The sequence below is a fragment of the Ascaphus truei genome, chromosome 2, assembly GCF_040206685.1.
Source record: "Ascaphus truei isolate aAscTru1 chromosome 2, aAscTru1.hap1, whole genome shotgun sequence".
NCBI lineage: Eukaryota > Metazoa > Chordata > Amphibia > Anura > Ascaphidae > Ascaphus > Ascaphus truei.
Genome location: NC_134484.1, coordinates 228,869,772 through 228,882,811, shown reverse-complemented (window position 1 = coordinate 228,882,811; position 13,040 = coordinate 228,869,772). Strand labels below are relative to the sequence as shown.

General features: G+C 44.3%; 1 protein-coding gene across 2 annotated transcripts in view; it reads left to right on the top strand.

Annotated features, from left to right (window-relative positions):
* Window positions 1–13,040, top strand: part of OTULINL (OTU deubiquitinase with linear linkage specificity like) — an 81,827-nt gene that overhangs the window by 53,241 nt on the left and 15,546 nt on the right. For both annotated transcript variants that reach the window (XR_012799152.1, XM_075585936.1), the window contains exons 5-6: window positions 4,029–4,178; window positions 4,262–4,390. Coding sequence is in view for 1 of the 2 variants with exons in the window: in XM_075585936.1 (XP_075442051.1) it covers window positions 4,029–4,178; window positions 4,262–4,390 (279 nt within the window). In the remaining variant the exon portion in view is untranslated. The remainder of the gene's footprint in view (window positions 1–4,028; window positions 4,179–4,261; window positions 4,391–13,040) is intronic.

The window sequence follows — 13,040 nt, the reverse complement described above, 5'->3', positions numbered from 1 at the left end:
TGGGCTCGGGAGGGGGTGCCACGGGAGGTGAGCTCCGGGAGGAAGCAGGCCGCAGAGGAGCTGGTACTTCCTCCTCCGTCCCACGTTGGGAGTGGGGGGGGAGGAAGGGAGCGGGCCCTGCTTGCCCTGCGCATGCGCGTGGGACCGCGGGGGGAATCGCTGCTATTTTTTTTAACTCGAGCGGGGGGGGGGGGGGGCTGGGGGGGACCCCACCATTTGGGAAACGCTGTTCTAGATCTTCATTTGTCCTAGAAATATCTTTTATGATTAAAATATTTTATAGTAGCAACTTAATTCCATAAAGCTTTATTAAGGCTGTAGTTAAGTAGATATGTCCAATTTTTGGGCAGATGTCGATCCGTCGGTTCCTTTGGTCTGCGGATTTCCATGGTTCAGTCTCAAAAATGGCGATTCGCCTTTTATTTTATTTTTTTTAACACCGACAATAGATCGGCGGGATTCCGCAATCCGCTGACGGATTTTAAGAATCCAATTCGTGGATTTAGCAAACCGCACACAGATGGCTGATTCTGTGGATTGGATTCTTAAAATCCATCACCGTATTGTGGAATCCGCAGATGGTTTGGCAAAACCACCAGCGGATTGTATCCAATGGCGGCTTTTGATTGAATCCATGTGGATTTAAACTAACAATCCGTCAGTGGATTTTATACCACGAACTGATTTTGAATGGCGAAGTCGGGAAAATTCCAGAAATGGATTTGGACTGATTCTCCCATCTCTATAGCTGACTTGGATCCCTGTAGGAAGACATACTGTATGTCTCTTTTAAAACGTGGAATACATTGTTTTCTATAGCAAAGGGGTGTGCAAACTGGGGGGGGGCGCGCTCCCCCGGGGGGACTTGGATTTTTCTGGGGGGATGCTGGCGGTTGCAGAGGCTCCGCGCACTTCCCCAAGGCATAAAAACTAAATGCTGGGGGATCGCTTGAGGCCTCTGGAACCTAAACTTACCTTGCTTCAGCCGGCGTCTGGAAGCGTCTCCATGGCAACACTGTGTCACATGACACTGCGGGTCACATTACGTCACATGATCCTGTGCGTCATTTGACACCACACAGAGTGAAGGGGGATGGCGCGAACACCGGAGGACAAGAGGCAGGGAGGGGCGCGCAGGTGCAAAAGTTTCCGTACCCCTGCTATAGCCTATCATCACCATTCCTAGTTGTGGTTTTCTTTGCTGATCTTAGTTTACAATTCTACAGATCACCTCTTCCCCAGATTTAATTTCTGTCATAAAATTGTAACGGGGAAAATCTATTGGAACATTGATTAGTGATTTGCAGGGACAGACAAAAAAACATGCAGGTTCGCACAGGGCTCAAAATCAGTAAACTAAATAGTCATATTATTATCCAAAAAGCTTGTGTACTTACAGTACAGTAGGTTTCAAAAATGTTTCATTTTCAAGGAGATAATGACAACAGACTATCCTTGATTACAGAATGGCTACAAATAATTAAAGGACTTGTTTATTTTGGTGTCACAAAGATTAAAATAACTGTTAGGCCCAGATTCACTAAACTCCTGAGGTTAAAACAAATGCGTTATATTTACCAGGTAATTCATTAACGTGTTATTGCATAAAATAATGCATATTTTACAGATGTGAGTTACATGTAATCCACTCTTTTCTGTGTGCCCACTGTCTGCAATATTTCTTAAGTGTACCCTGATATTGTAATATTCTGTTTTCTTGTATGTATGTCTTTATTGATATAGCGCCATTAATGTACATAGCGCTTCACAGCAGTAATACACGTGACAATCATACAGATAACAAATAGTATAAATAACACATAAAGGGGAGAAGTGCTTCAGACTTAATAGTAACATTTTGGAAAGGGAGTCCCAGCTCCGAAGAGCTTACTATCTAATTGGTTGGTAGGAAGGACATACAGAGACAGTAGGAGGGCATTCAGATAAGTGCATCTGCAAGGGGCCAAGGTTTATGTATACGGTGTAAAACTATCACTCAGAGAGCTACTCATATGCTTCCTTAAGCAGATGTGTTTTGAGTCCTGAAAGGTTGATCGAGAGGGTGCTAGGCCAGCGTTTCCCAAATGGTGGGTCGCGACCCGGCACCGGGCCACGGCACCGAAAATTGCCGGGTCGCAGCGAGGCTGGCCGGCCCGGTGTCATCCCCCAGCCCACCCCCCCCCCCCCCCCGCTCGAGATAAAAAAAATAGCAGCGATTCCCCCCGCGGTCCCGCGCGCATGCGCAGGGCAAGCAGGGCCCGCTCCCTTCCTCCCCCCCACTCCCAACGTGGGACGGAGGAGGAAGTACCAGCTCCTCTGCGGCCTGCTTCCTCCCGCGACCCGCTTCCAGAGCTCACCTCCCGTGGCACCCCCTCCCGAGCCCACCTCCCGGGGCACCCCCTCCCGAGCCCACCTCCCGTGCCACCCCCTCCCGAGCTCACCTCCCGTGGCACCCCCTCCCGAGCTCACCTCCCGTGCCACCCCCTCCCGAGCCCACCTCCCGTGCCCCCAAGCCCACCACCCGTCCCGGGCAGCAGGGGATATCGGGGGCAGCAGGGGAAAGCGTCCGGTGGCAAGGTAAGTCACCCCACCCAGTCACTGTCACCCACCCAGTCACTGTCACCCACCCACCCAGTCACTGTCACCAACCCACCCAGTCACTGTCACCCAGTCACTGTCACCCACCCACCCAGTCACTGTCACCCACCCAGTCACTGTCACCCACCCAGTCACTGTCACCCACCCACCCAGTCACTGTCACCCACCCAGTCACTGTCACCCACCTTGTCACTGTCACCCACCCAGTCACTGTCACCCACCCAGTCACTGTCACCCACTGTCACCCACCCACTGTCACCCACCCACCCAGTCACTGTCACCCACCCACCCAGTCACTGTCACCCACCCACCCAGTCACTGTCACCCACCCACCCAGTCACTGTCACCCACCCACCCAGTCAATGTCACCCACCCACCCATTCACTGTCAAAGTCACTGTCACCCACCCAGTCACTGTCACTGTCACTCACCCAGTCACTGTCACCCACCCACCGTCTCCCACCCACCCAGTCACTCACCCACCATCTCCCACACACCCACCCAGTCACTGCCTCCCACCCAAGTGTCCCAGTCCCCCCTCACAGTCCCCCCTCCCAGTCCCCCATCCCCCCCACCCAGTCCCCCTCCCCCATCCCCCCCACCCAGTCCCCCCTCCCCAGTCCCCAGTCCCACCCAGTCCCAGTCCCCCCTCCCACCCACCCAGTCCCCCCTCCCACCCACCCAGTCCCAGTCCCCCCTCCCACCCACCCAGTCCCAGTCCCCCCTCCCACCGGACCCTATTATTATTAAATTCCCAGGACTGTGCTCCCTATTCCTGGGATGATACAAGTAGGGTTTTATACCGGGCAACATGATACCATCGTAAAACATTTTTAAGTTGTCTTTTTTTATTATTATTATTATTATTATTATTATTATTGCTACGTTAATGCACCACTGTAAATGTATTTATATTCTGCAACTTGCATTTGCCTGCTCCTCTTCCCTGTAATGTAACCCTAAAAAACAGTATGAGGCGTCTGGTATCGTTCTGTGTTATATCATCTGTGTACTCTGAGCAGAATTCTTCTTTAAGGGTTATTATTTCTAAGCAAAGCAACATTTGGCAGCTCCAAACCTGTAGCAGGGTATATTGCTGCATATCATTGTGCGGATAACACATTTTTATCATCATTTGGAGTTGCCAAGCAAATTCCAACGCCTGATTATGCTTAGGAGGCATTTCTCACCTCACATTGTTCTTTTCACGTGATTACAGTATATCCTAGGTTTGCAAAACATATCATGTTAATTTTTTTCTTCTCTTCCTCATGTACTCATTCTTTAATTCATTGTCGTGAATATACAAATGCAAGAATAATCTGTCTTCTTTCTCATTACGTAAATCTACTTTTATTAGTGCAATATCTTTAGGCTTTTATTATACATTATTCTTGTGTTAAATAAATGGTATTAACATGTATTCTTAGGCTTATGAAGAACTATTCTGGAGGCATCACATAAAAAGTTTCCGACGAGTGAAAGATGACAATTACGGCGCTCTTAGAGCAGTATTGTTTCAAGTTTTCAGTCAGGGGATCCCTTTTCCTGTATGGATGAAAGAGAAAGATATTTTAAAGGTACATTTCAATTTTCAAGCGAAATCACAAAGAGGTAATACGGGTACTCTGCCATTAATTTATTTTCTCCCCCCAAACTATAGCTTCCTGAAAAATTGCTCTATTCACAAGGATGTAACTGGATACAGCAGTTTAGCTTTGGACCTGAAAAGTATGCAGGACCAAAAGTTTATGCAAAATTACGCAAGTGTCTTGAAGTCTTCAAGAATCAGGTACGTAGTTAGTGACCAATAAACTGTGTTGATTTACATGCCCTGTACTTACCATTTAACTGGTCAACTTACACCAAAGCAAAGAGGGGTGTGGGCGTTGAATTGCAGAACTCTTTACTAATCCACACCCAAGTCAGCACACTGTAGGATGAAACTGCAGAAATGTATGGTTTGGGTGAATAGTAATGTTTAAGGGGTAGAGATACAGTACTGTATTAAGTCATATATTTGATATCTACTTGAATTCGCAGTGAACTGTCCATGCTAACCCACACCTACCACGTGTCTGTACAATTATGTAACCTATTTGACTTATATTACCCTGCAACATAACTCTATATGGTGCCCTAATTATAGCTGTTGCCGTCACATACTGTACACCCAGTAGTTTTAAGATTGTGATGCAATATGAATTTAAAATACTTTATGACCATAATGAAGCAATACGAATTAAAAATACTTTATGACCATAATGAAGCTAATTAATAATGTAGTAATGTACATTATTACATCTGTGTGTGGCTCACTACACTGTTCAATATTCACCTTAACACACTGATGTTGACGAATAGCTACGTAACCAAATAAGATGAACATGGTTCATGGTTTTGCATAGCTGATTTAAATTTAAAAAACAACCCAGACCACCTGGCAAACAATTACTTATTTAACGTGCATAATTGAGCATTTGTTTTTTATAGCAGCAATTTGTTGTTGGTACTGTATGCAGCAATTGTTCTCTTTTTTGTGTGTGCATAATTTGAAAGGATACTGTACTTAGTAAATTACATCTCCTGCACTCTAATATTACCAACACAATTCCCCTCACTTGGCTAGTAAATACTCATTGTAAGCAGAGGTGTGTGTGACTAGAAGAACATTGCAAGTAGTCCAAGTTTTCTAATTGTCTGTTTGCATTGATTATGTGTCTATACCTTCAACATTTTGAGTAATGATGAAGCTCTTTCTTGACTGGCACATACTGTATACTAAAGACTCAGGTAGCTCTGTCCACTCAGGAGACAAATTGAGCTACAGTATGTTCTCTGATACTTAAATGTTAATTGTAAGGAGCCAGGTTGTCACCTCCACCAACTTCTGTACAGTTTGTAGTCCCCTTTCTCTGTGTGGGGATACTATCTGTGCTGCCATTACCTGAGTGGCAAACAGGAGGTCTGATACTCTGCCACTGGGAGCCTGGTGTGATCACGTTCGTTAACACACACACACACAGCGCCTCCACCTGAGAAAGATAATAACACAGTAGGATAGCCCCTCCCAGGACAATACAGCAGTAAATACACACACAGGGTATGATAAAGGAGTAAATCGCAAAGATATCTGGGGCGCTCCCTGCAAAAAGTGATTGTAAATAAATACTAGTTGTAATGGTGTTGCCAAACCTCGTATTAAAGGTAATAGTTTACAAAAATACAGCACAGGACAAACCCAAAGAAAAAATGTGGTAATATACTGGCCCAAATCTTCGATGCTGCTCAACCGGTAAAAGTTCTTCCCTGGATCCTCATATGACAAGTTTGATGGAATTCGGTGAGGGCAAAGAAAATCATAAATGCAATGAAAATCATGCACCTTTAATAACCATATAACTGATCACACTAGATCACAATATATATAAGACTTATAAGTATAGTGAGGGGGAGGGGAAGGGGGAAGGGGAAAGGGAAAGAGGGATGGCAAATATGAATGCTGAAGATGAGTAATTAAATATATAAATGTTTAACACTCACACGGCCATGTGTGAGTGACTGGTACATCAATAGCATAGTCTGTGTTACTCTGTTCTCCTGGATCACTGCTCCTTCAGTCGGGTATATCCTCAGGCTCCCTGCGTCCTCTCAATGCATTTCCATGGGACAACAAACAGCCAAAATTGGTGTAAATACAATTTATTATTAAAAAAGAGAATAGCTGCACACTCACATTAAAAAGACGCTCGCCCCGGCTTCACAAAGCTTCTTTCAATGGGATTGTAAACAAGAGACTTCTGGAGACTATGGTGGCCAACGGAGGTCAAAATTCCTCCACGTCCCACACTGGAACAAACGCGTTTCGCATACAAAATGCTTTGTCAGGTTCCTGTTCCTGCAGTGATCCAGGAGAACAGAGTAACACAGACTACGCTATTGTTGTGATTTGGATAAATCAGGGAGCGCAGAACACCAATGTGAACATAAAAGACACAAAACATAAAAAAATAGTGCAACCCTGTGCGAATGATATTAACTCTCAACAGGTAAGTGAGAGAAAGAGAGCATACATAAGTGCAGAACTGAAGATAGCAGAGTACTGCAAGCCACACTGTATGTGGTGAGTCACTGTGCCTATGAGTTATAATGCAACAGAAAACAAATATATATATATAATATATATATATATATATATATATGCACCTAAACACTTGGACACTAGAATATTATTGTGAAAACAATTGATTATATTGGCATAAACAAAAGTATGGCAGGCAATGGGAACTCACGAGAAAGCCCCATGCACGGGCATAGAATATGGCACATGCAATGCTGTCCGGTAGTGGAGTGAGGAGAACCAGATGCTGACTTGCTTTCACTGAGGGTCCGCTGCGCCAGCATCTCCTCCGGTGTGCACGCCACTGGACTTCCGGGTTCCCCTTTCTCACAGAATTGCGGAGCCTCACGTGCTGGCTCTACAGACCTCGGACGCGACTCAAGACAAAAAACAAAAGAACAAGGCGCACAACGCACATAGTGTATTAAAGTATAAAATGTGACTTTATGGTTAAAAAATAAATAGTTCTGCGTACATCAAGTAGGGAATAAACAAGCAGTTGGTATATAGGTTTACCACACCAGGAGATAACACTGTGCGACACCCTCAGATGGATCTCAGCATGCACTGGGTCAGCAGTCGTCTCATCAGTCTCTTCCAGCGTCCTCTGTTAGGGGATGGTAGGTGGATGAGTCCCTTGTAGAGAGAGCCCCACAGCATACAGCTCACAGGTAAGTAAAGACGCCGTAGGATTCAGCATCCATGGAACACTGCAGCATTTGCCGCCACTCCTCGTTGGGCGCTCAGCGATGACGTCACTGGTCGCACCTCCGCTTCCGCAATGCTTCTCATGGAACGCACAGCGTGCGTGTCAATCCAGAGTTGTAAGGCAGCGGGGAGAGATATTTCGCCAGGCAAATGACTAATAAACAGTGTCCAAACAGTGTCCAGAATCACAAAGGATGGGGGGAGAAGAGCATAGACACCTCTTATCCAACGCGTTTCGTAACACTAGGTTACTTCTTCAGGGAATGTATGCATAGTGAAGGGGCATGTACATATATATATACTACACTTCACCCAATCACAAATGCGATGTCTAATTGCCACATCATTAATTACAGGTGCAGCATAATGCTCTTGATTTGTGATACTCTGTCTCACAGAACATATTAACAAACATTGTATAAAATTCATTTAATCTAAAACAGATTTAATTCAAGTACATAATCGGCGCATGAAAAGTAGAGCTTCTGGAAAAGAAAAGCCGTAATTAGATACAAAGCAATAGCAATCTATAAAAAGGAATGGATGTAATTTTAAACACACAGAAATTACAGAGACTAATAAAGTGACCAGATATCAATGTCTTCATTTAACCCCTTAGGGCTCAATGAATTCATCTTATATATCCAGAAAGTCTCTTGTTGTGAGAGACTTTTAATCCTGTCACCTCCCCTTCTTTCTTTGGGAACCACTTTAACTCCCTTAAATTGCAAACTAGAGGGATCTTTATTGTGATAAAGTGCATAGTGACGGGAAAGACTATGTTTGTCATAACCTATTTTAATATTTCTGATGTTTTCCTGGATTCTAAGTTTCAGGCATCGTTTTGTGCGGCCAATATATTGCAGGCCGCAATCACAATTTATCATGTATACCACATGTGTGGAATTGCAATTTATAAAAGTATCTATCACGAAACTCTCACCGGTGACAAATGATTTGAATGTTTTTCTCTCTGGATGGAGAAATTTGCATATGGAACATTTCCCACACTGATAGTTACCTATAGGTTTATCTCCAAGCCAAGTTAGTGGATTGGCGTGGGTATGACCCACATCACTGGGGGCTAGTGTGTTTTTGAGATTTTTGGCCCTTCTGTATATAAACTTAGGAACTTTTGTAATATGGTCATTTAAAATCGGATCAGTGCATAAAATTGCCGCTGGAAGAGACTGATGAGACGACTGCTGACCCAGTGCATGCTGAGATCCATCTGAGGGTGTCGCACAGTGTTATCTCCTGGTGTGGTAAACCTATATACCAACTGCTTGTTTATTCCCTACTTGATGTACGCAGAACTATTTATTTTTTAACCATAAAGTCACATTTTATACTTTAATACACTATGTGCGTTGTGCGCCTTGTTCTTTTGTTTTTTGTCTAGTGTCTGGGGTGTCGAGCCACCCCCAAGAAAGGCTGCAGACCCACGATTAGTGCAAGACCCACATCTAAGGTCCACAATATTGTTTGTTTAATCACGGTGCACTGTTCACTTGATATTTGTTGTTCACTAGTTATTAGCTGCGCACTATCACCTTTTTTTCCACTCGGACGCGACTGCCTTCAATACCCAGAAACCAGGACTCGCGTTGAGTTGAGAAGGATCTGTCTGCTCCCCCGACATGAGTCCTCTACGAATTCTTCCACTCCGCGTGCGTCCAATCCACCACGTGGGGTGAACTCCCATTGGAGAGTCTCATCTTTTAGAGTCTCTGATATATATGTGCCTGGGTCTGGTCCCAGACCGCAGGCCGCGTGCACCGCGTGGCGTCCTTTACTGATGCTGTAGCTCTAACAGTAATGTGACAACGTGATTGGTGAAGAAACTGGCGCTAATTCGGTGCTAGTGATCACTTAAAATACAGTGAATATATATAACACACATATAGTGATCTAAAAGAAAATTGTGACTAAAAATAGTGCAGCAGTGAAAATATAATATAGGTTGTAACCCCCTGCTCAAACCCTCTGGAAGGGACTGTCTTGGCTGGTCCCAGATGATCAAACGATATTTTCTCAACCCAGGGGGAGCATATAGGAGAAAGCACAACAGAAAAGAAACACACTAAGTGCAGACAATATTGTTCAGGTGTGGGATATTGTGATGCTTGGCCTCTATGTGCTGCCTACTCACAGAATGTCAGTAGGATAAGTACAGTGGCGGGATATGTAGAGTCTGGTGGGTCCCTCTGGACATACACGGAAGCAGCTGGGACTGGGATGTCAGTAGCAAGTGTACATGGAAAGATAAAGACAGACCTCCATGGTGCAGATCAATGGTAAACAGATAAACTTTATGTAGTAATAGAAAATGTGCACTCACAATGTATAAAATCAATATAAGCGTTTTGTCACTATATAAGTGATAGGAAGGTAAGGGTGGTTGCCGCAGCTCACCGCACCGCCGATATCCCGGACAGTTCTTATCCGCAGGCTCCCTGTGCTCCTCGTACGACTACTGCATAACTTGGAGGCACCATATTAAACAAGGAGAAAGGTGTTCTTGGTTTGCTGCTTCTGTTTGGACCATTTTCACTGGTTCCCTCAGACAGCTGGCTCTTTGTAAATGTGTATGTTCCCTGTTTCTCCTGTGTTGTTCTTAGTAGGAGGGAGGTCAAAGAGATATTTGTCACTTTAGAAAGGGTTCATAAATATCTTGAGTAACTTCCCTAGTTTATTTATTTTCTTAAGCAACATATTACTTCTCTCTGTGGCATTTTCTTTTTCCATTTTAAGACATGCTATTGTTTATAGTATACATTTAAATGCCTCCGGGTACTGCTGAAACACAGATGAATACAAACAATTTTGAAACAAATGTTGTACTGTATTACATTCTCATGGCAAGAAAAACATAGTACGACTGTGCATAAATAACTGAATAATAAATCAACAATGGAAATTGTCAGGCTATATATCCTTTTAAAAATGATGGTCTCAGGCTACGCTTACAGTGCCGGCGATGGCAATGCAACGGCGACGTCAGGCTACGGTCGCTGGAAAAATCAAATTGAGATGACTTCCAGCGAGTCGCGTCGGGCTTACTATAAGCTCACTCGACGGCGGCAATGCATTTCTGTTGAAGCGTCGACACCGGCACTATTAGCGCAGCCCAAGTATGGTAAGAATGTATGCAATGAAGATTCTATACACAATTAAATGGTAATTCAATAATTTGAGAACTTCATTTCTCCAACCGACTCAATAATATTCGATTTGTCATTTGTAACACTACAGATATGAAATAGGCAGCAGAATACTGAGGTTGCTCACTAATTCTCCTGGACTCATCTCAGTTAGGAACAGCATCTTCACCCAATGTTTTACATTGCAGTGCTGCTAAGGTGGACAGGGTTGGGCGGTAATGAAAACCAGGAAAACCCAGGGAGAATCTAGGTATATATAATATTGTACATTGAGTAAACTGTTAAACACATTACTCTTCCAATGTTACCAATTACGTCACTAATCAAATCTTGATACATCCCAAAGAGAAAGTCAAGATCTCCCTAAAATGTTATCTTAAATTTAATTTGCTCCTAAAATGTTAAATACTATTTATACATGTTATGGTGTACATTGCTTTCATCATAATCATAATATTAATATTATTAATGTATGTTTTTATTCTGAAAGCCAGGGTCATATGTAAGATGATTTAGCCCAGATAGTGTCAACGCGGCCCTCTATTCCAAGCACAACAAGTCTGTTTCTTTTCTTTACTTTATTTGTGGAAAGCAGGTAAAAAACAGGAACTTGTGTAGAGATGTAGGTGTTGGGATAATGTCTCTTTGTGGGTGCTTGGTAGTTAAAGGCAGGTGAAAAAGATAATCCTACCAGAACAGGAGTTTACAGCAGAGTGCTCACTCATCCAGAGGTTATGATGGAAAAGGAAGTGAGGGGCAAGGGTCACACTAAAGGTTCAGTGAGACTGCACTAACTGTCAGCAAAAGACAGGGGGGGAAAATGGGAAAGCCACAGCTGAGAGGACTGGAGATGTTGCCAGAGCAACCAGGGGTATGACAGACTGGAAGGAAAAAGGGCTACATAATGTATCCATTCCATCTGCACTGGGAGTGAACTGCAAGGAAAGTGACATCCAAGTGCAGCTAGCAGGGGGAACTGCCAAGGAAAGGGGGGCTGAAACAGAGAAGGCATACATGGGTATTTCTGTTCCATGACACTCCCCGTCTGGTATCTGGAGATACCACTATTCTAGGTATATGTGGAACATATGTGCAATATAACATAACATAGCAAACTTCATGTCCACATAACGATGGGATACCGGCCGGTACCACCAGCTTGACGTCCTTTGCCATCTCGGTAAGGTAGGTGGATGCACAGCTCTAGGCTAGCTTGATGCACCACAATGTCTCTCAGAGTCCATAGCACTGGTAGTCAGTTCTCACTTGTTATAGTCCGATTTGTGCATTAGGAGGATAGTCTCTGTGATAGGTCTTAAAAAGGTTTTAACGATCCCATTCTGGGTCACCCAAACTTCCACCTTGCGGACCCTTTCGTCTTCGCTTGGGATGGTTGTGATTATAATTCCCATGGGCCATTCATTTCTTGTCACCTGTTTGTCTTTCAACAGAACCACATCTCCTACTTGGATATCTGGTTTAAACGTTTGCCATTTATGGCGTTCTTGGAGTGTCACCAGATACTCGTGTCTCCAGCGATCCCAAAATGTGTTGGCCAAGCGCTGCACCTGTCTCCACTGTTGTTTGTACATATCATTGGAGTTGAAACCTTCGACTGGGGTGGGGATGTTCCCTACTTTCTGGGTTAGCAGCATTGCTGGAGTCAAAATACTTGGCGATTCTGGATCTGTTGACACTGGAATCAAAGGCCTAGCATTAATTATCGGTGATATTTCGGCCATAAATGTGGTTAACACTTCGTGGGTAAGTCGAGTTAAATCGGTTTTCAGCATCATAGAGTCCAAGATACGCCGGACTACCCCGATCATGCGTTCCCATGCTCCGCCCATGTGAGAGGAGTGAGGAGGGTTGAATGTCCATGTGCACTCTTGGTCACGCAGATATCTTTGGATACTATTGTCTCTATTATCTTTAGTGTTTATTTGTAATTCCTTACATGCTCCAACGAAATTGGTGCCACAATCGGAGCGTATTTGTTTAAATGGTCCTCTGACTGCAAAGAATCTTCTGAGGGCATTTATGAAGCTTGAAGCATCCATAGATTCTATAATCTCGATGTGTATAGCTCGCTTACTCATGCAGGTGAAGAGTACCGCCCATCGTTTGCTGTTTGCTAGTCCGCCTCTAGTTCTGCGTGAGATGACCATCCAGGGCCCAAATACATCGAGTCCTACATAGGTAAAGGGGGGTTCTGTATTAAGTCTGTCGATAGGTAAATCTGCCATCCTTTGGTCTTGGCTTTTGCCTCGCAGCATTTGGCACCTAACACATTTGTGGAGATTACTGGCCACGCACCTTTTCATGCCAACGACCCAAATGCCCGCCGCCCTAATAGCGCCTTCGGTAAATTGTCGTCCCTGATGCATGATTTGTTCGTGGTAGTAGCGCACAAACAAGGTAACGATGTGATGCCGGCCAGGGATGATAAG